This window comes from Podarcis muralis, chromosome 3 (assembly GCF_964188315.1).
Source record: "Podarcis muralis chromosome 3, rPodMur119.hap1.1, whole genome shotgun sequence".
Classification (NCBI taxonomy): Eukaryota; Metazoa; Chordata; class Lepidosauria; order Squamata; family Lacertidae; genus Podarcis; species Podarcis muralis.
This window is the reverse complement of record NC_135657.1, coordinates 20,613,298-20,639,645: the sequence shown is the minus strand read 5'-3', so window position 1 is coordinate 20,639,645 and position 26,348 is coordinate 20,613,298. Positions and strand designations below refer to the sequence as shown.

The window sequence follows — 26,348 nt, the reverse complement described above, 5'->3', positions numbered from 1 at the left end:
AAATGGACCAATGGTCTAATTTGGTATAAGGCAGCTTCCTTATGCTCCCTGTATTCTGTCCAAGTTCCTACAGTTTGTGGCTGAGTGCAATGCTAGGATTTGTGGCACCAGTTAGCTTTGACAAACCACTGAACTTTACGCTGACACAGACTTTTCTCCTTTCCTTTCCCCACCCTGCCTTCATTCTTCCCAGCATCTTGGATACCTCAGTGGTTTCCCAACCAGACCTTGCCAAACAAACAGAATCATTAGAACAATGCAGAAATTCCAAAGCAATGCAGTTTTAGTCACAATATATTTTGGTTCAAAAGTCTTGTTTTCTACTCTCGCAACGGGAGACTTGGATCAGGTTTTTGCTTCAGGACTCACATTTATTTCCCCATTAAATTTGTCTGAGGGGAGCCTTCCCTATCAAATTTGCCTCACTCACTTAGCTTTGTAACCTGGGGTCCTCCAGATGTAGTTGGACTACAGCTCCCATCAGGCCTGTGCTCTGGCCATGTTGGCCAGGCTGATGGGAGTTGTAGTCTGGCACTTTCTAGAAGTCCACAGGTTAGCCACCCCTGTTACATACAAATGTATCACAACTACAGTGGTGCCTCGCAAGACGAAATTAATCCATTCCGCAAGTCTCTTCGTCTTGCGGTTTTTTCGTCTTGCGAAGCACGGCTATTAGCGGCTTAGCGGCTATTAGCGGCTTAGCAGCTATTAACGGCTTAGCGGCTTAGCAGCTATTAACGGCTTAGCAGCTTAGCGGCTTTAAGAAAAAGGAAACAAACTCGCAAGAACTCGCAAGACGTTTCGTCTTGTGAAGCAAGCCCATAGGGAAATTCGTCTTGCGGAACGACTCAAAAAACGGAAAACCCTTTCGTCTAGCGAGTTTTTCGTCTTGCGAGGCATTCGTCTTGCGGGGCACCACTGTAACTTGAATATGTTGCAATATTCCATGGAGTCTTTATATCCTCTGGTGTATTTCTAGTATGGCAGAAACCGGACACTTCGTTTTGATGATGCAAAACTCACTCAAATACATTGCAGCTTATATAATAAATATAGTGGCCTGGATCCAGAGAGCTCCTTGAAAACATTTCTGCTTATGCAAGGAGAGGGTTCACAGATTCCCTACGAATCTCCCCACCCACAACTTCAGCTGCTTTCACCACTTCACAAGCACGCCTGAAGCCCTTTCCAATCTCAGAGACATGTTTTGGAGGGTGCAAAGGGTTGAAAGAGCAAGGTGAAAGGCTATTTTGGGCAAACAAAATTCTGTTCACAGTGCTTTGAGTCCAAACTAGCATTATTTATTTAGATAATTTATATACCACACAGCATTTTTAGCAAAATCTCCAAGCAGCTTACACAGATCACAAAATATTACAAATATAATGAAAGTTTATATATATATAAACACCACCTGTGCGGGATATGAGTAATCAAATGGGTTTTTAAGAGATGTTTAAAACGTTCAACAAATAATGCTTCCCAAATCTCTTTTTCCCCCTCTCTTTCTTTTTTCCTTTCCTTCTCCTCCTGCGATGAGGCTACATTTTAATATTTTAATGTTTCAATATTTTAATGTTGTATTTTAATTTTGTTTTTAAGTTGTAATCATTCAACTTGTTTTTATTATTGCTTGTAAGCCGCTCTGAGCCTGGCCTTGGCTGGGGAGGGCGGGGTATAAATAATATATTATTATTATTATTATTATTATTATTATTATTATTATTATTATTTTGGGAGCATATTCCCAAAGGTATATCCTGAAACCCAAAAGGCTCATCTCTGTGAGATTCCTAGGTGGCGATCTGCTAGCCATGGTTCTCATGGTTCTCCTCTAATGATCTCTAGGATTGGTTTGGTCAGATGTCATCTAAAAGTCTGGTAGTTGTTGTTCTCTTTGACATCTGGTGGGAGGGTGTTCCACAGGGCAGGTGCCACTACCGAGAAGGCCCTCAGCCTGGTTCCCTGTAACTTGGCTTCTCGCAGTGAGGGAACCACCAGAAGGCCCTCGGAGCTGGACCTCAGTGTCCAGGTAGAACAAAAAATGCCTCTTATCATTCTTAGCCACAGATGCATCTGTCATTGTGTGTCTCTAGCAATTCTTACCAGCAAACAGGAGCGCAGGAATCTACTGGTTACCCAAGTCAGACCAGTTGGTCCATCTAGCTCAGTACAGTCTGCATTGACAGAGCCAGCAGCCTTTCCATGGTAGGTAACAGAGGACATTACACGTCCTACCTGGAAATGCAAGGGATTGAACTACTTGCAGGAGAGGTAGATGCTCTACCACTGAACTACAGCCCTTCCCCTTGTTTCTTTGCTCCTCTCTTTTTGGTGACTCTTTTGGTGACTCTTTTTGGTGACTCTTTTGGTGACTCTTAGTCAAGGAGGTAGTCGGATCTCAGAATAAATCTTGCCTTCTTCAGAGTAAACCTTGCCCATCCCACAGTAGGCTTTATCTATTTAGCAAAATAAATAAAAATGGCTCCATTTTGCAGTCTATGGCCCAGTCTGCACTTCCCAGTAAACCGATATTTAACAGTTTACTGTGGACAAGCCAATCATGTATGTTTTGCTCCTCCTTGCTAGCGTGGAACAAACTTTTATCCCTGTCACTGCATTCTGTCTAACCTGGGGGTTATGGCCCATTTCACTCCAAACAAACTAAGATCTCCAACTAAGATTTTCTGCTTTGCCTATGATGGTTTATTTGGGTGAAATATGCCACAAACCCCAGTTCAGACGTAAGGCTAAGCCTTATGGTTTGCTTCTCCTGCATTAGAGCCAAATGAGCGAAATTGGCAGGTTCGCTAGAAGCCATTACGGTTTATTGTAAGACGCGAATTAGGCCTGTATCTCCTCTTATCCTCTCCAAGAAACAGCTAGTTTCACACTTGAGCTGAAAAGGCTTGACAGCACATTACACTGACTAATAATAATGTAGCCTTTTTAAAATATGTTTCTAATCCCGAGTTAATTCACGTTGGCTCTCTGTGGTTAGCTGCAAGTATTTTCCACTTAAAACCACCTCTCTCCAGTGCGCCGTTAAGTGTACGACTTTTCTCTGGCAAAGTTTTCTAAAAGTGACCTTCTCTTCCAAAGCAGCCAAAGGGGAACAGTGCTCTTTTAAAGAAGCCGAAGAAATTAGCTCAAGTAGACATAAAGGCACTATGTCCCACACATCTAATCATCAAATGGTTTTACTTTCCCTGAGATAAAGTCAAAAGAAATTATATTGTCTCCGATCTTTACCTTCCATTTGCTGGGCACTGTGACAGCTCTGAACGGTACATCTCTATCTGTAAAAGCACCCAAGGGTATAAGCCCCTGTAGCATGACAGTCTTAAAAGTCTTAACAAGCCCCAAATGCCTAAAAGGCATTCTCTTGCAATGGGAAGTGCAAGTGGTTTGCTGAACTTTGAATGTACAATAATCCAATGTATTCTGCCCTGTGGAGAGAATACAAGCAGATGGGACTTGACAATGCTAAGCCAAGCTGCGCTGCGTGACCTTTTGCTCTCTTTTTCTTTCCCTTCACTCAGGAGCCATCCTTTTACTTATCCAGGCAGCTCCTTTTACCCACAGTTAGTACCTCCATTCAAACACAGGGACGTAGGCTCACCTCTGATGCACCCTGCAGAATACCTTCCCAACCTCTAACCCAAGACACATTCAGGGTAAGTCTACACCAGCGCTGCCCCCTACTGCAGTGGTGAAAGTTAATCATTTTGCAGGGGAACACACAAAACAATTTGCTGGAGATGGAGGGCTGGTCTCCAAAAGAGTCACCAAAAAGAGAGGAGCAAAGAAACAAGGGGAAGGGCTGTAGTTCAGTGGTAGAGCATCTACCTCTCCTGCAAGTAGTTCAATCCCTTGCATTTCCAGGTAGGACGTGTAATGTCCTCTGTTACCTACCATGGAAAGGCTGCTGGCTCTGTCAATGCAGACTGTACTGAGCTAGATGGACCAACTGGTCTGACTTGGGTAACCAGTAGATTCCTGCGCTCCTGTTTGCTGGTAAGAATTGCTAGAGACACACAAAGACAGATGCATCTGTGACTAAGAATGATAAGAGGCATTTTTTGTTCTACCTGGACACTGAGGTCCAGCTCCGAGGGCCTTCTGGCGGTTCCCTCACTGCGAGAAGTCAAGTTACAGGGAACCAGGCTGAGGGCCTTCTCGGTAGTGGCACCCGCCCTGTGGAACGCCCTCCCACCAGATGTCAAAGAGAACAACAACTACCAGACTTTTAGATGACATCTGAAGGCAGCCCTGTTTAGGGAAGCTCTTAATGTTTGATGCATTACTGTATTTTAATATTGTGTTGGAAGCCACCCAGAGTGGCTGGGGAAACCCAGCCAGATGGGCGGGGTATAAATAATAAATTATTATTATTATTATTATTATTATTATTATTATTATTATTATTATTATTATCATCCAAACTCTAATAAGAGGCAGGGCAGTAAACACACTGTTGCAGCTTGATGCAGCAGCATCCAAACAAGATGCCCAAATTCTGCACAGAAAGGTACTTCCATGCAGGAATTATTGCAGAGTTTGCCTCTTGAAGGCTTTCATTTTTTCCCTTGGCAAGGTGCTTTCCAGTGCATGCACTAGCAGTGAAAATCTATTATGCATGATTATCTACAGGGTAGTGGTTAGAGTGCCGGACTAGGATCAGGGAGACCCAGGATCATATCTTTACTTAGCAATGAAGCCCACTGGGTGGCCTGGGGCCATCAACATCTCTCAGTATAATCCACTGCATAAGGTTGTTGTGAGGATGAAGTAAGGGCAAGGAGAACTATATGTGCTGCCTGGCACTCCCTGAAGGAAATGCAGCGTACATTAACAAGCACCATCTACGTACAGCTCTTTTAAATAAATTAAAACCAGGAGCCTCCTACTCAGCATTTATCGGGAATTCTAAGAAACCAAAAAAGAAATCACTGCAGTTTTGAAATCAGTGTCGTTTGAAATGGTCCAGTTCATTCAATTGTATCCACACATAGAGGAATACCTGCTCCTGCATCTCAGGCACCATTAAAAAATTGGTTACTATAGATGAAGAAAGGGACGCGGGTGACGCTGTGGGTAAAAGCCTCAGCGCCTAGGGCTTGCCGATCGAAAGGTCGGCGGTTCGAATCCCCGCGGCGGGGTGCGCTCCTGTTGCTCGGTCCCAGCGCCTGCCAACCTAGCAGTTCGAAAGCACCTCTGAGTGCAAGTAGATAAATAGGGACCGCTTACTGGCGGGAAGGTAAACGGCATTTCCGTGTGCTGCGCTGGCTCGCCAGATGCACCTTTGTCACGCTGGCCACGTGACCCGGAAGTGTCTCCGGACAGAGCTGGCCCCTGGCCTCTTAAGTGAGATGGGCGCACAACCCCAGAGTCTGTCAAGACTGGTCCGTACGGGCAGGGGTACCTTTACCTTTACCTTATAGATGAAGAAGTGTCCAGATGCATAGCAAGCAAAGAAAATAGCAGTAGATACATGTTTTGCTTATGGAAATGCCTTTCTTTCAGGAAGGAATAGAAGACTTGCTTCCCAGATAATTGGAACTGGATAATTCACGAGATCAGGGCATGGGATATGGGAGAGATTTTTACTGTGTCAGGCCATTGGTCCATCATCTACACTGACTGGCAGTAGCTGTCCATGGTTTACGGCAGAAGTCTTTTCAGGCGACATTTTGCATTGAACCCGGGACGTTCTGCATGCAAAGCCGATAATCTAACACTGAACTACACTCCATCCCTCAATTTCACTATAAATCAGTCCAAGGGAAATTGGCTTGAAGAGACATTATGCCATGTACATTCTAACAACTAACTTCTGCCACATGGCAAGACAAGAGACAGTTCTGCAGCTGGACACAGGCTCCCAGGCTGCTCTGACTAGCTTTTGAGCAAAGCGAGTTCATCTTGAAGGCATCGCAGTGTAGGAACAAAACCAGAAAAAAGTGTGCAGTCTCTGCTTTAATAGGTGAAACGGAAATTAAAATGAAAGTGTCCCTCTGTGCTTCATTGCACTAACTTACAAAAGTAATACAGACAAGCTATACTAAGGAGATCTCTTTTGACATAGGCTAGTATAAATGCGCTTGTCGGTTAAGAGGAAATGCCCTTTCCTATCTTATTCCATGTCAGAAGGAATCTTTGTACTGCGGCCTGTCTATATTTCTTTCTGTGAGTTGATGCAATGAAGCACACCGAGTGGCTAGGCTTGGTAAAAGAAGCATAAAAAGAAAAGTCAGGGGGAAAGGCGACATTTTGAAACTACGCTGAGTATCCCAAAACAGAACTAAATCAACGTAGCCGGTGCCAAGCAAATTGCACGGAGCCAATCTTCCCAATAACTGTATTTCACTGTAAGAGGTATCGCCAAGCTCAGTTTTAAGGAGGCTTATTCTTTCAAGATTTGGCACTTCCACAGTTGCTTCGGGTTAGAGAGAGAAAGAGACCCATTAATTTCAAAAAGGATTTATCTCCTGCAAATGCACCACTTGATCAATGGTTGTCTGTATAACACCAACAGCCAAGTTAGTTCAGAATGCTTTTTGTTTGTCTCTGACAACATGTTTTCTCCCACGCCTATCATACAAATCAGCACTGCCCCTTGTTGTGAAAGGAATTTGAACAGTGTAATACAGTTTTTAAAGAACCCTAAGAACTGCCTGTGCAGGATCGGGTCTGTCTCAGTCAGCACGCTCTCTGTTAACAGTGGCAACCCAGATGATATATTGCATTTGCTATTTCTAAAAAATAGATTTTTTTTATTTTTCGTATTAAGAAATGGAACTGGTGCGATGCTTCAAAGTACCACCAATGCACAATGGAGACAATCCAGGGAAAGTCAAGCGTGCTTAAATTACATTGAAATCAGCGAGATGAAATTGCACTATTAAGCACTTGAGCCCTATCAATTTCAATGGGACTTGAGCCTGCTAACTTTCTCTGGATTGCACCCAATGGCTGCTGTCCAGAGAAACACAGTGGCAAATCACAAATAGGGGAGAGGTAAAGACAAGAAGCTCCCTTACAAAACTTGATAGCGCCAAGGGATTTCTGAGGAACTTGGCAACTTGACCTGTCATAGGGAACCAAAACACATATAACACCGAACAATGCTGCACAGAAAGTATCTCTAGACCAGGGGCAGCCAACATGGTGCCCATCAGATGCTGTGGACCCCAGCTCTCATCAGCCCCAGACAGCATGGCAAATATGGGAGCTGTTGTCTGACAACATCTGAAGGGGCCTGTGTTGGCTTCCCTTGTTTCACACGGACTCCTGCAGTTGCCTTAGGCACCATCTGTACTATGCATTTAAAGCAGTATCATACCATTTTTAAACAGTCGTGGCTTCCCCCAGAGAATCCTGGGAAATGCCATTTGTTAAGGGTGCTGAGAGCTGTTAGAAGACCCCTATTCCCCTCACAGGGCTACAACTTAAAGAGTGACTCAACAAGCAAGCCTTCTTTCCAGCTTTTGCTGGTGCACCTCGTCATCTGCCCCAGACTCTCTGCTTTCATGTTTCGGAAATTTAAGTCTCTAGCCCTCCTAGAAAGGAAGTTATGGGGCAAAATGTGCAGGTATCTTCTAAGCAATTTCTGTGAAAGGAGAGTTAGTGTGGTGTGATCTCCACAATCTGGACCAGCAAGGCATTGCTGACTTCCTATGGTAAGCAAATTTCTCTGATTTTGTGTTGTGCCATGCCCTCCCCCATAACAGCTATTTTGCAACTGGTACCTCCATCCCTCTCAAAATTCAAAATGTGCCCACTGGTCCAGAAAGACTGGTTACTTCTGCCTTGCCAAAGGCTTGTCTGAGGAAACAAAAAGGATTGTCCGAGGAAGATATAAGTATAGAGTGTGCTGTGTTGGGTTGCAATGTGGTCAGTAAAAATTCCCAGAGGATTTCTTAGCCAATGATTTTTGCTCTCATTTCCACCAAGGGACCCTTAAAGGGACCAAAATGGACAACAACAACACCCAATGAACCAAGGAATAATACCCTGGACTTTCTTGCAATATGCAGTCTGGCTGATTTACTCTGAAGCTATTTGCTCAGTAAGCACTTTTCTGCAATGTTTCCTTGGTGTATGAATTGCAGAAGCATAGCTTTCACCTCCTCTCCGAATACTATGACTTTAATTCTGAGCTAAAATCCAGTTACCTGAAAAACAGTCAATCAAGTCTGTCTTGTCTCATTTCTATTCTTAAGGGTGGGTAAAACTGCTTCCACGTAGGAATCAACTGATTTTGCTTCTAAGTAGTAGCCATTAAGAATCACCAGTTTTTCTCCAGCATCTGGAAGAAATGTGCTGGTCAAGGTTTTTTGTAAGGCAACACAGAAGCAATAGAGGGGAGGGAATTCCTTTCCCTCCTTCTCTCAAACAGCTGCTCTGGATTATGACACACTCATCTGTGCGATTTCATATTAGTGGGAGATTTCATTCTTTTTCAGAAGTCTACAAATCTGTGAACAAAAACATTTGGGATACACACTGTACTGAAATAGTCATCCATCAAGCCGCAGTTGCCTACCATCGCTCACTGAAGTCCTTGGCTCCCCCTTTCCTCCCTTCCCTTTCCCAGCTCTTCATCTATCAAAATGTAGACTGCAAGCTCCTCGGGGCAGAGGACTTGTCCTCTTTGCTTCCAGTGCTCTACAAAATGCCAAATGAATAGAATTTGTGCTAAATAATGAACATCTCTAAGGAATTTTATGTATGCTCAGTCTCAAGCAAAAGCGCTGGACAGAAAATCTTAGTGATTCAACTCTAAGGAGCCTGCTTCACACCTGCCTGCATACATATTGCTTAATAGCTCATAATTTGACTACTCAATGTTTTTGATGAGTGTCACCTGCCATTCTGCATTTGCAAGGACTCATTCCTTTAGTGAAGCAGCACCCATGTTTTGTAACTACCTGCCTCTTGGCACTAGGCAGGTACACGCAGTACTGAAAACTTTTTTTAGTTTTGGCAATCCTACGCAGACACAAAATTTAAGGTGGTTTTTTTTAATCTTCGCTTTAATGCAGGCAACTTTATGAATATCTGTTTTTCTTCTGATTCTGTATTTTAGCTGCATTTTATCTATAATTTTATCTGTGCACCCATTTGGAGAATACGTTGCTCAAGTGTTTTATAATATAGGTTTCTATATAGGTAGGACACGGGTGGCACTGTGGGTTAAACTACAGAGCTTAGGACTTGCTGATCAGAAGGTCGGTGGTTCGAATCCCCGTGATGGGGTGAGCTCCCATTGCTGGGTCCCAGCTTCTGCCAACCTAGCAGTTCAAAAGCACGTCAAAGTGCAAGTAGATAAATAGGTACCACTCCGGCGGGAAGGTAAACGGCGTTTCCGTGCGCTGCTCTGGTTTGCCAGAAGTGGCTTAGTCATGCTAGCCACATGACCCGGAAGCTGTATGCTGGCTCCCTTGGCCAATAAAGCGAGATGAGCGCCACAACCCCAGAGTCGGCCATGACTGGACCTAATGGTCAGGGTCCCTTTACCTTTACTATATAGGTAAGGCACAGCAGAAACAGGCAAACACACCTGCGCTGTAAGAATTATACACACATCATATTTTGAAGGTGGCCTAGAACACTAGTGGCCTCTTGAGACAGCGGGCCCTGGGTTGCAATCCACTCAGCCCATGATCTAATCTGGTCTTGCAGATAGATAAATATATTTAACACTTTCTCATGCAGGACTAAGTATGTTTACACAAAAACATATCTCTAAAATTGATGGGACCTACTCCCTACTCAATGGTCGCCAGGACTGCAGCCTTAGCATCAGTTGTGCTGAGGGTCAAGGGTTCTTGTGCCTATGCTAGAAGCAGAAATATATATTTGAATGGAATTGATTTGCATAACCCAGAAGACTATGCTGAACAGTGAAGCTATTGCAACATGTTGAAGAGGAGTCATACAATGCTCAACCCATAGGAGCCAACTCCTAGGGGCGGAGGCCCCTTGCCACCCCCCCCCCAATAAAAAATATTTGAGGCAGGGTGCCTCCCCCCCGGAGGCGGAAGGAATCCACCCATCTGAATAAATGTTGCCAATTGCTCCAGACCATTACTAGGCTACGTGGACCAATGTAGGCCATCACCCGCTATCTGAATTGACCTGGGGCGATGCACTATCTCTCTGCATCAGCTCCTTACATTCAAAATAGCAATAAGAGCAATATTATTTGGCTGAAATATACAGCAGCCAATGAACCAATCAACAAAGAACCCTTTGCCCTTTTGCTGAGACAATTGGATTTTGGTGGGTTTCATTAAAAAAAAAATATGATATGCTGAACAAAAGCAGAGGCGGCTTTTAATAGAGATTACAGATCATCGGAATCAGAATTATAGATTGTCAGAATCAGAAACAGATAGATCTAAAAAGGCTACCAAACAGTTTATATAACTACTCTTTATTAGCAGATACAGGTCTCTTCACTTTATTTTGTCAGATTAATTCTCCCTTGTTCCTCACTATCTTATTTTGTACTGAGTGAAATGCTAAAGTGGCAAACCGGGTTAGGATCACAGCTATCTTGTGCAACGCCTGCAAAACCTTTTATTTTAATTCCAAATGTCACACTTCATCATGCAGCTGTCAGCTGCTGTCGTTGTTTCAATGTACTGAACTAAATCACGCCGGCACAGAACTTGACGTCGATTAACACAATTAAAACGAAAAGAGAAAAAGTCAGATTTCCTTGATTTAAGTGTGACCTCGTGGCCTACCAAACCAAAATGGAGATCCAGTAAACAAGGGGGGGGAAACAAAATCACCACAGAAACTAATCTCACCAGACTAGACATCTCGCTAAACCTACATGATGACCAGCCAAGTGCTGTCACTTCTCCTGAGAGGCAGGCATTTAAGGCCCCCCTAATTATGTATGAACATTTTATTCATTATAGGCTTCCAAGCAACTTGAACAGATTCTATTATTACTTGCATATAGTATTAGGTTCAGGGCTTTTTCAAATCAACATTTGTCTGCAAATGTAATGATGAAATTTGTAACTAGAAATTGCATTCTTGCAGAGAGCAAGAAATTACAGGCCTCGTGTGTGTGTGTGTGTGTGTGTGTGTGTGTGTGTGTGTGTGTGTTCAGCCCTTATGGAGCCCCCCAAGTGCTGCCACCAGTTCTACTTCTGCCACCTGAGGCTACAAGGGGCCGGATTGGCTGGTGCCATTTTTGAGATGCTTGTTCAACTCTGTCCATCTACCTTTTGCCTTGAATATTTGCAGCCGCTGGGAGAGAGAGCAAAGTGTAATGTCTGACATGGTGAGAGCATGCTGCTTCAACCTGGAGTCACGAGGCTGAATCCAACGAAGTCCTGCTCAGAGTAGACCAATGGGTATAACGTAGGCCCATCAATTTCAGAGAGTCTGCTTTGAGTCTGATTGTGTAGGCTTTGGACTGGGGAATGAAGTAGCAAAGCCAATCCCAGAGGACTTGAATTGACCACCTATCATTGGATAGGTGCCGAGTCCAAGCTCCACTTTCTGAAGGCGTCAGTTGCCCTATGGGGTTCCCTGTAGAAACTCTGTAAGGCTTGCTCTCACAGACAGACAGCTGACCAGAGGTGAGAGCAAGTCTCCTTTTTCAGTGAACAAATGAGGCTCCTGACCGTGCACTATAATTAGGCACATATAGCACCAAGTAGGTATGCTTTGGGGAAATGGCCTCACAGGCCAAAGCAGGACCTGTACAAGGTCTACTGTATTTTTTGCTCTATAAGACGCACTTTTCCCCCTCCAAAAATTAAGGGGAGATGTGTGCGCGTCTTATGGGGCGAATGCAGGCTCCATGGCTTCAGCGAAAGCAACGCAAAGCCTCCGGAGCGCAGCGTGAGCTTCACTGGAGAGGCGCTGTGCAGCTTTCCCTCTCTGCGCAGCGCCCCTATAGCGAAGCGGGAGGAGAAATGGAAGGGGCTCCGTTTCTCCTGCCGCTTTGCTGAAACAGCGCTACTCAGAGAGGAAGAGATTTTTTTTTTCTTGTTCTCCCCCTCTAAAACTAGGTGCGTCTTATGGTCGGGTGCGTCCTATAGAGCGAAAAACACGGTGATTAGGTTAACAAGCTGAAGGCTCCCCCATCCTGGGCTTAGCTGGTTGCAACTCATGGGTCCTAGCAAAGTGAAGGAGGTAAGGAATAAGTTTGTCCTTCCTCCCCGAAAACTGGAGAAGGAAGCATAGAGAATGGTCTTTCTGAAGAGTGCCCTGTGCCCACAGGTCAGGAGAGCTGACGGTAGCAGTAGGCAGTAGAAGCAAGACGGCCTTCTCAGTAGTGATGCCCTCCCTGTGGAACTCCCTTCCATCAGATGTTAAGGAAATAAACAACTATCTGACTTTTAGGAGAAATCTGAAGGCAGTCCTGTTAAGGGAAGTTTTTAATGTTTGATCTTTTATTGTGTTTTTAATGTTCTGGTGGGAGCCGCCCAGAGTGGCTGGGAAAACCCAGCCACATGGGCGGGACATAAATAATAACTTATTATTACTTACTTACTTACTTAATTAATTAATTAATTAATTACATATTAATATTATTATTATAGGGATGTGGATGGCGCTGTGGTCTAAACTACTGAGCCTAGGGTTTGCCGATCAGAAGGTCGGCGGTTTGAATCCCCGCGACTGGGTGAGCACCCGTTGCTCGGTCCCTGCTCCTGCCAACCTAGCAGTTTGAAAGCATGAAGTGCAGGTAGATAAATAGGTACCACTCCAGCGGGAAGGTAAACAGTGTTTCCGTGTGCTGCTCTGGTTCGCCAGAAGTGGCTTAGTCATGCTGACCACATGACCCGGAAGCTGTACGCCGGCTCCCTCGGCCAGTAAAGTGAGATGAGCGCCGCAACGCCAGAGTCATCCACGACTGGACCTAATGGTCAGGGGTCCCTTTACTTTTACCTTACTATTTATTATTATTATTATTATTATTATTATTATTATTACTACTACTACTACTACTACTACTAAGGGAGGGGATGGATGAACAGAGCTGGAGGTTCTCAACCATCACCTCAGGAACTATCACAGCAAGAGCGACAGTCATTCCTTCTATCGATATGGTTGCAGGACTACATTCTACGTGGCTCTCCAAACCAGACCGTAGCTGGTCATGTGAACTCATCCTTGAATTGCAACCTGCCAAGCTTTGCACATGTGCAGTTGCTATTTATTCATATTTTGCCCCCCACCCGCTTGACAAAACACTCTGCACATTTCAATTTTTGAGGAAATACAGTATTGATTTTTGAAGATTCTGGGTGCTAAACAAACAGCAAAGGTCCTGCCTACTTCAGAAAAGAGCAAGATAGTCAAAATAACATGGAATTGAAACTCACAACTGGAGGAGATGGAAGCAAAATCTTTCAATAAAATAGAGTGGACATTGCAGTTCAATTAAAGGAAAGTTAAGAGTTAGGGTTTCTAAAAAAAGAGAAGAATTTATTGAATAAATATTGGCTGGTAAATGTTTCTATAGATAAGGAGAAATTAAAGGAAAAAGCACAGAGATGTGAGACAGAGGAAGAAACATGATAGATTCTGGCAAGCGATGAATGAGAAGCACGAAGTCTGATGAGGAGAGAAATCAGAAATAAAAGATAAGCAGGAACTACAGATGAACCTATTTGACGGTATTAACGTTAAAAATATATAGATTAACTTTTTGTGTTCTAAGTATTTGTTTGGTTTAGAAACAATCTAAAGGTATTATAAAGGACACAAAATTAAACCTGTGAAAAGCCAAAAGTTCCCAAAATTATTATTACATTTTTCAGCTCTAGTACTCAAGAATGGACAGATCAGTTAATTTCTAGTCTGAATCAATTTTCTAAGTGTTCTTACCTAAGTCTGCAAAGTCCAGCTTCTGCATTAACCTGTTTTTTTAATTATTATTATTTTAAGAAAACCACACAAAAAGGAAAGTTCATATTTAAATCTCATATTTAAATCTGAGATCTTTTGATGAAGGGTGGTATGTAAATCGAATAATCAATAATAATAATATGCATTTATCACAAATTCACGTTAAAGAACATATTGTAGCTCAATGCTCACACTTCTGGATGTATTTTATTCTAAAATATGCATTTCAATGCATTTTGGTACTTTACTTTTTTAGCCCAAAAGTGTATCAAAAAAATTTGGGGAAATGAAAAATTCAAAGGATAGCATTATCCTGTTCTGCACACTAATCTGGGAAGTGCAGATTTGGTCAATTTGCATCAATATTCATAGAAATTAAGTTCTTCAAACATCACTAGCAGTAAACATAGTTTGTGTTATGCAAGTACAGATATGTTTCAGGTCACCACTGGAAACCACCACTTTCCCTTTACAAAGACTGTTAAATTATTGTTAATGAGACATTCCCACATACAGCCAGTATAAAGCACTCAGTATGCCTAGCTGAGATGGCTTGCAACTCCCACAGTCCATCTGTGTCTGGGCTTGTTTTATGCTGGCCACTGTTATGATGGAAGGGTAAAATGTCCCCTTTTTAGAAAAAAAAATGTGTTTACCAATATCCTATAACTTCTGGAAGTACCTTTGCAATTTTTATACCCCCTGCAATGAGAAACAGGTTTCTTTATCCAGGGAGAATGTGTTTGGACGTAACACTAAACCACGGTTTAGCACTACGTGAGTGAGCTCCTCCCACCTATTCACAAGAGACAAGAGGAAGCATTTGGAATATTTTGCTTTTAATGAACTCTGTTTGTCATTTAGTCCTAACTGGGCTTGTGGTTAAACACTAACTATAGTTAATTTCAACAAGCTGGCTTCATAACCCATGGTTTGAAGTTGGCTTCTTTTGAAATTAACCATAGTTAGCATTTAACCACAATCTCCAGTTCAGATGAAACAAGATATTGTGGTTATTTGAAGTTTCTAAATTCTTCCTCTTGGCCACGTAAGACAAGAAGATAGACACGCAGGGTGAATAAGTGAGCATGAGGAAGATGAGTACATTTCTGTAGTGTTAAACCAAGGTTTAATCTTATGCCCGAATACAACCAGAGAGAGATAACTTATGTAAAAGCTATCACATTCAGTTATTCCTCGTTTAATTTCCCTATTGGAACTATTTCTGCCTAAGAAGCAGATACCAAATTATCAAGATACAGCCTTTTCAAGCATATTAGATATATTAGTCGATATGTCACATGCCCGTGGCAGTAAGTATACTACATATGGCATTAAATAAACAAAAAAATCTGCTGGTTTCCTATCATGTAAATATGAGGGAGACATGAATCCCAATTATATGGCTCAATCCTAGGCAACAAGTAGGTCATCACAGTATTTACATATTTGCAGCAAGTAGAGTTCTCAATTTATAATTTGTTTCAAGGATGATGAAAAGAAATAAGAAAGGAAATTCATAAAGAGTTAAGGGTGGCAACAGTAATATTATCTTCTCTTATTTAAGTGGTTGTACATAGATATACATTATGAGTGTCATGAAAATACTGAAGTAGCCAATAATTACCTGCACTTCGTAGGTTAGGATCTAAATCAGGCATCTCCTTGGTAGCTTCTGGACTAACACTGTATATTGAGGCTCCCGCTTCGTTGGTAATGCTGCAGAACAGAAAGCAAATCATTAAAACCTTGCAACACAAAATACATTTTAAAAAAATCTTAATAATGGGTACACAAAATATAATGATACAGGCTCAACGCTTGTAAAATCTGCATCATGCATTATATGAAAGTACAGTTTTGTGTGATCTTGGGCTGTGATCCTAAACATACGTTCTTGAACTGAAATATAAGAGATTTATTTCAAAAATTTAGGAGCTGTAATATTCCACATCACCTTTCACCCATGCCATCTTTTCCTTAGATTTCAATATGTCACAGGTAAATGAAAAAGTGCTGTTGGATTCTTATTTTTGTTCCCCCTCCCATCTGAAAATTGTATCTCCCTTCTCCATCTTAGGCTGTTTACATACGAACACGCTCCACTGTTTTCAACAGAGCTTGTGAAAGACTGCATCCTATCTTTTACACTGGGCTTTGTACTCCTCACACCAATTATTATTTCACAAAAAGCATTCTGAACACATATAAAAATGTGTGTATCTCTCATAAAAGCATCTGCATATGCAACTGAATGAGATATAGAGTTGTAAAGAACTTTGCAAAACTGGAAATCACTAATTGCTAAAACTATTTTTCTTTCTTTCCACTATAAACTTTATTTAGCGCACATTTTATAAAAAGCTAAGATAACACAAGTAACGAGACATAACACGGCCCGCCCACCAGAACTAGAACCACTCTGTTCCTAATTGTAACATATTTTTTCTAAAATTATAAATCGGAAATTACAGCTGACTGGAGTGTTGTCAACAGTCTTTTTTTCTCCCCCCCCCGCCCCCGAATCTCGAAAGCAGCTTTACTAAATAAAGCAAAATATATAATGTCAGCTACTTCTCTTCAGAGTCCAGGTGCATTTGATGGGCACACTGATTTATTACACATTTCTGTGAAACAGCAGACACATAATTATCTCCTTTTTATTTTGCACTTAATTAATATTTGTACATGGTTCTGTGTATTATGAAAAGTGGCCCTGGAAATTTTCTTCTTTGAGTCAGTTGTCATTCAAATGCAAAAATAACACACACACCAGTTCAGTGTGGGGCTACTTACCCCTCCCTCTCTCACACACTCCTATACATGCATTTTTCTGCATTCCTAAAGCACAAAACCAGCTTGCAACATTGGAATAAAACCTATCATTTTTGTTCCTATCCTGACTTAACAGAGAGCACCAGGGTTCTCCCGCATCCGCACCCACAGCTGTCTTCTCTAAAAAGTACCAGCATCACAACATCACATACAAGGCCAGCTTTAAAACCTGAAGTTGCCAGTCCCCCAAAGGCAGAAGTATCACCTTTCCTTTGCTTAGGCACACTTCAAATGTCCCCAAAGTCTGAATCAGAATGAGATATGAAGGTGAACTGAAATAGCGATCAAGGCTGTATCGTATTTGAACCAGGCCAACGGAGAAATCTTGAGGGGAGGACCGGCTGGCAGAAAACGAACTCGTTCCCACCTACTACCGAAAACCTCCAACTGAATACATTGAGAGAGACAATGAGATTTCTGTTCGTAGCAGAGAACCAGTCCCTTTAAAGATCTACAGGTCAGAGGCAATTGGGCTCAATTTTATTCATATATTCAAAGTCCGAGTTCCATACAGCTGCGGAAGTTGCCAAGAAATCACTTGTGGAGAAGGAAGCTTTGAGAAGTAAGTAAATAATGATCAAGAGCCCCACCCCAACATCAAATGTGTGGGTAACTCTACTAGCTTTAGGATGGACGTATTACATGGGTGTACCTGGCCGGAAAGGCAGGCAGGCAGGCAGGAACCAGGCCAATTAACACACCTTCGAAATGCTCTGAATTATAACACAGATCGCTAACAACGCAACTTGAGAATGCAAGTCTCCTCCTCTGATTCACAGGTTTGAAAAATGGAGAGGGAGGGAAGGGGAGAATTAACTTTAGTAGTAGGTGGATGGTTAGTTTTCTTAGAAGCGAATTTGCTTTTAAATCACTTCTCTAACATTTTCAAGACTCCAATACAAAAGAAAAGCCCAAATTGAAACATATTTATTCTGTTTCAAAAAGTCGTTTTTCAGCATTCCATTCATCATTAATGGCATTTACAAGCAACACTTTCCCAGACAAAAATGAGTTTTTGGAGTCTCATTTGAAAATGCTCCAGATTGCTAAAACTGCTGGTTACTTATTCTAGCTGAAATTCAGTGTGTATATATAGACTTGACTGAGGTCAGGCAATAATGCCAAAAGTTTTGCAGAGAAAAGTTTTCAATCATATTCCTTAGGACGCACAAGAGGAATTGCCTCCCTAGTAATTTATCTCAAGACTCTTGTCAATTATACTTGGACACGACTGCAAACATTTTCAAATGTGTATTTTGTCTCTTAAATAAACCACGTTAAAATACCGTCCAAGTTAAACACATTTTACTTCACAGTAGCATAAGAATAGGATCGGAAATCTACACAATGACACGATGCCTGGATTTTCTCAAGACCGTCGTCTGGAAGTAATTTTTATTTATTCATTAATGACATAAAAAGCAACTTAACAGGTCTCCAAAGATAACCGGTATCTTATTGATTTTCAACCATGAATATTTTAAATAATTTATTAGATCAGTGAACACTGATTATTTTGCTCCTGGAGCTAACCTTGCTGAACAGCACAAGGAAAGCTACCCTCTTCTAAATAAAGGATATTGGAGAAATAAATTGCTTAAAAGTAAAGAAAATAACAGAGTCAGAAAAGGGGAGAAGCACTTCTGTGGAAAAACGCATTTGCAAGATTTGCATGCCTTTTTTACATATGCAAAAAACACTTAAATGATATCAGATACAAATGGAGTATGCTCTCAAGCAAAGCGTACAATGTATTTAAAAATTTACAGATACAGTAAAGTGATTTCCCTGCCTGTATGTCAAGATCTCTTACAACGAGTAGAAACGGCACATAAATATATATGAGACACAAAATACTATCTTAAAAGTTTGTGCTTTCTTCTTTTTGTGGGGACAAAATATTGCATGCAACTGTCAGGAAAATTAAAGGCATTACTGAGGAGGTATTTTCCAAAGGAAAAATCTACTGTTATAATTCTTTTTGAGAATCAACCCCCCCCCCCACAAGCCCAGATGTAATTACACTTATTGCAGCTCAAATTGGAAAACTCCCTCATGAAACAGGAGGCAGCATGAACAGAAGGGCACGTTTATAGCGAACGTTTCACCCACTGTTAAATAATAAGTAAGTCTACAAAATCTTATCTGTTTCTGAACTGCATATGCATGATTGCCTGTGCAGATTAGGTGAATCTTGTATATTTTATTCTTGGTCAGTTTTGCTATGCTTCATGCACCGTATGCTGTACAAGGAGCCACAGATGGGGAACTCGTTGTTCTGGGCGGTGTCTGACATGAGGTGGGATAAGGCAAGACATCACCCTGTCTATGTCTGCTCAAAAGGACAACCTAAAAGTATCCCACTTCTTTTCAACGGATGCAACAGAGTCTGGTCTAATTTGCAACAGAGCCTTATCTGTGGCAGCCCCAAAATTGTGGAATTCACTCCCCACAGAGACGCATCAGGCACCTTCATTATACAGCTTTTGTAATATACTGAAGACACACTTCTTTGCCACTTAAGAAATATTTAGGACCCACCTCTAGTTATAATTTTAATTTGTTTCAAACTGTTCATAATGCTTCATTATACTCTGTTGTGACTCGCCCTGGGACCTTGTGGTGAAGGGAGGATAAAAATAAATAGAAGTCCCTTTCCTTTTTTTCCTCCCACTTCAGGTACTGGCTCTGAGCCACACGAAGGATGAAGAAAAAGAACAGAAGCAAAAGGAAGAGGAATATTAAATGCCACAAAGAGCATGGAGATTTTGAGGTTTGATTCTTGGTGACGATCACACAAGAAATGTCTTTTTAAACATTTGTCTTTTAATTAAGCGTAAACAATATTTAACCGGCTTCTTTAAACGATAATAAAACAAACGTCCGCACCACACATCAAGTGTCATGGAAGGCTGAAGTCACATATTCCCCGCCATCCCTGAATAATAAGGTTATAATTGGTGAGCTGGACTGCACAGAATGTTGGACTAGTTCCACAGCCGTTAAACTCATGGGTGATCCTAGACCAGAGCTCCTTGGAAGGGAACCACAGGATAAATATGAACAAAAGTCAACCTCATAATGGCTGTCCCTGGCCTCAAAATAGTCTGTTCCTGGCGTCAAGTTCCAAGCTCAGAGCCCTCTCACTGCAATGTGCATCATCCTGGCTCAATCGGTACAAATGTAAACAGTTCCAGCAGATGACTGGAATGAGATAAAGGTAAAGCCCTTCACACTTTTAACAGATCTGTACAAATGATAAATAAGCAGTACCAAATGGCTCGAAATTTTAAGAGCGCTGTTAGAAACAAATTCAGGGGATAGCGTGAGCAGAGTTAAAGTCATCAGGTTTCTAGGATTAATTTGGTCCATACATTTTCTTCTTTGAAGTTCAATATATGGAAGACAGTGATATTAAATAAATTTAAGAAGAGAATAGGGGAAACAGCGTGTCTCATGTGGATTTTTAATCTATTTCATTCCCCCCTTTACTTAAAGACTGGGGGGGAGGGAACAGAGCACGAATTTGGGACTCTCTGTACATCTTACTCATAGCTGGTTGCCCTCTCAAAATTAAAATATATAAAACAGGCGAAGGAGAAATCCTTTTACTCCTATTTGTGAAGAATGCAAAATATTCTGCGGCACACAGAATTCACTCCAAAGTGATTAATTTGTCCTAATTGATGAACAATTAGGTATGCAAAAAAGCTTACATATTCTTGCACAGCAATGGCCTATAGTCTAATACAAAGATCCTAAGATGTCCACCATTCTCTCTTGGACATGCTGTTTTTAATCTCAGGTGCCGTTACATACAATGAAAATCATTGGGGGGGGGGGCTGAAGAGACTTTTCCCAGAAGAATGAAAGCAATGAGGATTGCAAAGTGCTTTGTGCAATAAATATGTAAAACGTAAGGTTTAATTATAGGTGATTGAAGATCCTAACTGCATTATCCTGGGCTCCTTCCAAAGGAAGAGGGGTGTAAATTGAAATAAACAGTAATAATTTTATCCAGTAAAAAATGGCACCAGGTGGTGTGTTAGAGAGTCACCCTCCCAACACTAGTCATGGCCGTTTACCAGAACTGGACTGTGGTTGTGGTGGAGTAGGAGAGCCTCAAGGTTGGAGCTGTGGAAGAACTTCTTCATACAGTAGTAGGGAGTTTGCTACCACCAAATGATGGTGATGATCTTAATTACCCACCCTCCACCCTAAGGCCCCAGGCTAGCTTACAACATAAATACCAGGCTTCCTCAACCTCGGCCCTCCAGGTGGTTTTGGCCTACAACTCCCATGATCCCTAGCTAGCAGGACCAGTGGTCAGGGATGATGGGAATTGTAGTCTCAAAACATCTGGAGCAGCATTCTCAACCTGTGGGTCCCCAGATGTTGCTGGACTACAACTCCCATCACCCCTAGCTTGCAAGGCCAGAGCTCAGGGATGATGGGAGTTGTAGTCCAACAACATCTGGGGACCCACAGGTTGAGGATGGCCGAGTTTGAGGGAGCCTGATTAAAATGCTTTAAATCAGGCTTCCTCAACCTCAACCCTCCAGACTCCCATGATCCCTAGCTAGCAGGACCAGTGGTCAGGGATGATGGGAATTGTAGTCTCAAAACACCTAGAGGGCCGAGGTTGAGGAAGCCTGCTTTAAATCAACGTTCAATTACAAAATATACAACTCAGACGTCAAAGATCAGAGTAAAGGGGTGTCTTTGGGGTGTTTGCCCAAAGCGGCAGAGTGAAGTTACCAGAAGCATACTTGTAGGGAGGGAGATCCACGGTTTGGGATACAGCACAGAGTCCTGCCATCCAACGTGGAAAATGTACAACCATTTATTATTAATCATTAAATCCACTTGGAGACGCTTCGCAGGAAGCAGCTGATAAATGGAACGAAACAAATACAGTGGTATCTCGGGTTAGGAACTTAATTCATTCTGGAGGTCTGTTCTTAACCTGAAACTGTTCTTAACCTGAGGTACCACTTTAGCTAATGGGGCCTCCTGCCGCTGCCACATGATTTCTGTTCTCATCCTGAAGCAAAGTTCTTAACCCGAGGTAATATTTCTGCATTAGCGGAGTCTGTAACCTGAAGCATCTGTAACCCGAGGTACCACTGTAAATAAATCTGTGCTAATTGGTGTGCACATTGGCCGACAGACATGTTGGCCAAAGCTATAGATGCTGTTGAGAAGTATAATGAAAGCAAAAGGGAAGGAAGGAGGCTATTTCTCTCTTTCCTCCCCTGCACGCCCCCCCCCCCTAAAATGGAACTCAGAAAGTGGTCAGATAAAACTCACTTGAACACCAACCAACTATTATTCCTTTCTCGGTTATTCTCAGCAACTTGTTTGCTTTGCAAGTCAAATCAAGGAAACCCTCGTGAACGGTATAAATATCATCAGAACTTATCAGACAGTAGCAAATAGCATTATGTTCATCGCCAGTTCTCTAAATGTGTTGCTTTAGCACCATCTGGTGACTGCCTGTGCTTACTGCTGGAAATTCTGCGGGGGAAATCTTAATGATAAATTATACTTCTTTTACTACACTGCAGACACACATACATGCAAAATTAAGCTAATCATGTTTTCTCTTTATTACATGTCAAGAACATTTGGAATTATTATTATTTTTGGAAGGGTTAGATTTATTAAGCTGAAACCACCACCCCCGGGATGATTATCACATGGAACTGTTCTGGAGGGCTGAGGGACCCTCATTGAAAAACGGCACCTCCCCTTCCCCCAGCAAGAATCTCTACTGGATTCCAGTCCCTTCTACAAGCATTCAAGGCCTTTTCATTTGCAGAAGAGAACTCTGGATCCAGCCCAGGGAGCTCTGCAACATACAATACTCAAACCAGCTTTCTATTTTATTAGCACTCAAGACAGGCATTAACATATCCACACTTTATAGAAAGAGATCACATTTTCCAGTACTTTGCATGAATCTCATTTTTACTAATTAGGATTTTTAAAAAATCCATGCTAAGGTGTGGATGCCAGGGCCAGCCCACACATACAGCAAGGTGAGGCGACAGCCTCAGGTGGCAGGATCCAAAAGGGGTGGCAGATCCCAATGTCGAAGTTTATCCCCTCCTCCTTGTCCCCAATATAGATCTTCACTCCCCACTTCTTACCTGACAGTGGGGTGTGTGTTGTTTTGTGGTTCACCTCAGGCACCAAAATGTCTTAGTCTGGCTCTGGTGGATGCCCTACCTGAAACTGGGAGTGCCCCAACAACTGGTGACATCCCCACCTTCATAGTCCTCTGAATTACAGGACATTATTACACTGGCCCTTTCAAGTAGACCTGCTTGGGTAGCAGCTACCTCCCTGTGGCACAGTTCCAAGCCTCTAGGCAGTTTCATCTGAGTTTACCATGAAAAGTTAGAGAAGGTAATTAATTACATCTTTCTTTTTAACCACAGCAAGCTTTGGAGCAGGGCATAGCACAGTGGTAAACCGCTTCTCCAGTAGTGATGTACGGAAGTGAGAGCTGGACCATAAAGAAGGCTGATCGCCGAAGAATTGATGCTTCTGAATTATGGTGCTGGAGGAGACTCTGGAGAGTCCCATGGACTGCAAGAAGATCAAACGCATCCATTCTTAAGGAAATCAGCCCTGAGTGCTCACTGGAAGGACAGATCATGAAGCTGAGGCTCCAATACTTTGGCCACCTCATGAGAAGAGAAGACTCCCTGGAAAAGACCCTGATGCTGGGAAAGATGGAGGGCACAAGGAGAAGGGGACGACGGAGGACGAGATGGTTGGACAGTGTTCTCAAAGCTACCAGCATGAGTTTGACCAAACTGCAGGAGGCGGTGGAAGACAGGAGTGCCTGGCGTGCTCTGGTCCATGGGGTCACGAAGAGTCGGACACGACTAAACAACTAAACAACAACAAAACTGCTTCTGCTTCACATGCAGAAGGTACCTGGTTCCATCCTCACTACTTCTTATAAGGTCTTTTCCACCTGGCCTGAGAGGCGGGGGTCCTGATTTCAGCTACAAAAGCTGAGGCTGCTGAAGACTCTTGGGCTGGGGTGTTGAGGGTGGCTGACTCTTGTTGAGCGTGGCTGCTGTTGCTCTTGGGCTTTTGTATCTGTTTAAAGACTTTGTTATTTATGTGGAAATTATTCAGTTTGGTTTTGTATTTTTAATGTTTTATTTATTGTTTATGACTACTTAAAATTATGCCGCAGCTATGCATTTTGTTCACGCTGTGAGTCGCCTTGAGCACGGTTTGAACTGTGGAAAGTTATAAAACTATGTATGTATGTAGAAGCGCTGCAGCTTTTGGAGATCTCAGAGATCTTTCTGGAGCTCCTCGCAATTCTGTTTTTTGTTGTTTTCATCACCCTGGACAATTTGGTTTCGCCAAAACAAACTCAGCCAGCCCATTCCACTGCTCACCGCTAATTGCGGATCATTTATGAACAAGTGAAAAAGGACCAGACTCAATACAGATCCTTGAAGGAACCCATGTATTATATGCCTCCTTTGTGAGAACTTCCCACTTCTTCCTACTCTTGGCTTCCTATTGTGTAACCAGTTCCTGATCCACAAGAGGGCCTCTCCATTATCCTATAGCTGCTAAGCTTATTTAGGAGTCTTTAGTGAGGGACTTTATCAAAAAGCTTTTTGAAACATCTGGAGGGCTATGGGTTAGCTACTCAGGCCATACAACATTCATAATTTTACCATGTTCCTCACTTTACTCCCCTCGCCCCAGCACAAACAAAACATTACCATGATTAGGTGGACAGAGCAAAACCACATGCAGATACACAAATTCTGATACGTCCATGGTACCACCCCACCTTCCTCTGTTACCGTTCAACAAAGCAGCACTTCACTTTTTCAACACACTGCCGCCACCCCACTGCCAAATCACCAGATCAAGTACAATGTGCTTATCAAGTCTGCCCTTCTGTCTCTAGAGAATGCAGCCAACATGACCTTCATCAAACAGACTCAAGCTCCAACAATCAAGAGGTCAGGAGCTTAATTCTGCTCTTGAGAAGACTAACCCTTCCTAATTTATTCCTAAGTGGCGCTTGTGCTCTTGTAGGCCGTGGCACAATTCTAGAAGCATATTCCATGTGTTTGCCAATACAGATGGAATGTAACTCCGCCCTGGTCATCTCCCATCTATCCTCTACTGGATTTAAATCTCTACTTTAGCTCGTTCAACACTGTTCATTATTCTCCCCATAAATGCAGTACAAACATTTTGTAAACAGATACTTTCAAGGTTATGTCAAAGGAAGCTCTTATAATGTTTGATGAGTGAAAAGTAGAGATGAATTTGCAACCGTATTTCTGCACGCATACAAGAGGAGGCCTGGTTTTTAGCCCTGTTCTCAAAAAAATGTCAACTGGAAGTAGAAAGAACACGAGCGCTTATTTCAAACATTGTGGCCTGTCAATGTGAAGAATTCCCCAAAAATTCAAGATAAAGAAACCCTTTCACTATAAACTGAAGCAACACAGTGTGCTTACAATAAAATGCACCAGGTACAATCAGGATTCAAAACATGCCAAGCAAAGCATCAATGCTAGGCCAACAAGTTGGGTAGAAAGAAAACACAATAAGAACACAGCCGGCACCTAATCATCATAGACTTAAGAACTGAGTAAGTTGAACTATTTTCAGCAGCCCATGGCAACAGCTGAATTGTGCATAATTCTAAACCACGAATGCTTCTCAAAGGCAATTTCTTGCCAATTTCTTCCTGACAAAGTCAAACGTGGGGTTTTTTTTGTACGCGCCCACATGTGCGCTCAGATAAATAAATAAATTCAACTCCAATTAAGTTAGCGGAATGTTGGATTGACAGTTCGCAGTGCCAGAGCCAAACCCAGCCCTAGCGAGAAAGGACCCTAGAGGCAATGGGGCAGCATTCACTTACACCAGGTCCCCATTTGGCAGCTAAACCTGAGAATGCATTTGGAGGCCAGCTACGGGTCAAGAGAGGTGGCATATGTCTCAAAAATCATGCATCTCAGACAGGGATTGTCAGCCTTGCCATGTGCCATCATCCTTGGTAAATCCCTGCCATGGAAAAATACACGTATTTTCACTTGTGTGGGAGAAAAGCGTCGTGATTTGACAGCCGATTCAAGGAAGGTTGGATTTATGTCCAATTTTATTATTTTGTTAACCTTAGGATCTTTTGGAATAACTCATGTATCAAATACTGACATATTTAATCATTCTCTCACATTCTACAGAGCTTATTGAAACCCCTCTTCTCAATAAATTTAAAGGAGTCAGGGAAAGTTCATGAAAAACAATGTTTATAAGTGGGGGGTGGGGAGAGAGAGAGAGAGGGAAATCACAGTACCCTGAAACATGAGAAATTGAGAATACATCAACATAATACAGTATTTCCCCTTCCCCCATCAGACATACACTTTTGATATTCTCTAAGCTACAACTTTATTTGGTGAAAATCATATCGGTTATTCATCTATGCTTAGACATGGTCCAGCAAAACAGCGCTAAAAAGAAAGGGCACAAACAATAGTTAGAAAGGTGAAAACTAGCATATAGGTAGAATAAAATACCAATACTATTATGCTAAAGCTCCTACTACATCCCAGTGG

At 42.2% G+C, this 26,348-nt stretch overlaps 1 protein-coding gene across 2 annotated transcripts in view; it reads right to left on the bottom strand.

Annotated features, from left to right (window-relative positions):
- Positions 1-26,348, bottom strand: part of SRBD1 (S1 RNA binding domain 1) — a 176,151-nt gene that overhangs the window by 90,856 nt on the left and 58,947 nt on the right. For both annotated transcript variants that reach the window (XM_028724830.2, XM_028724831.2), the window contains one exon: positions 15,518-15,609. In XM_028724830.2, the coding sequence (XP_028580663.2) occupies positions 15,518-15,609 (92 nt within the window). The remainder of the gene's footprint in view (positions 1-15,517; positions 15,610-26,348) is intronic.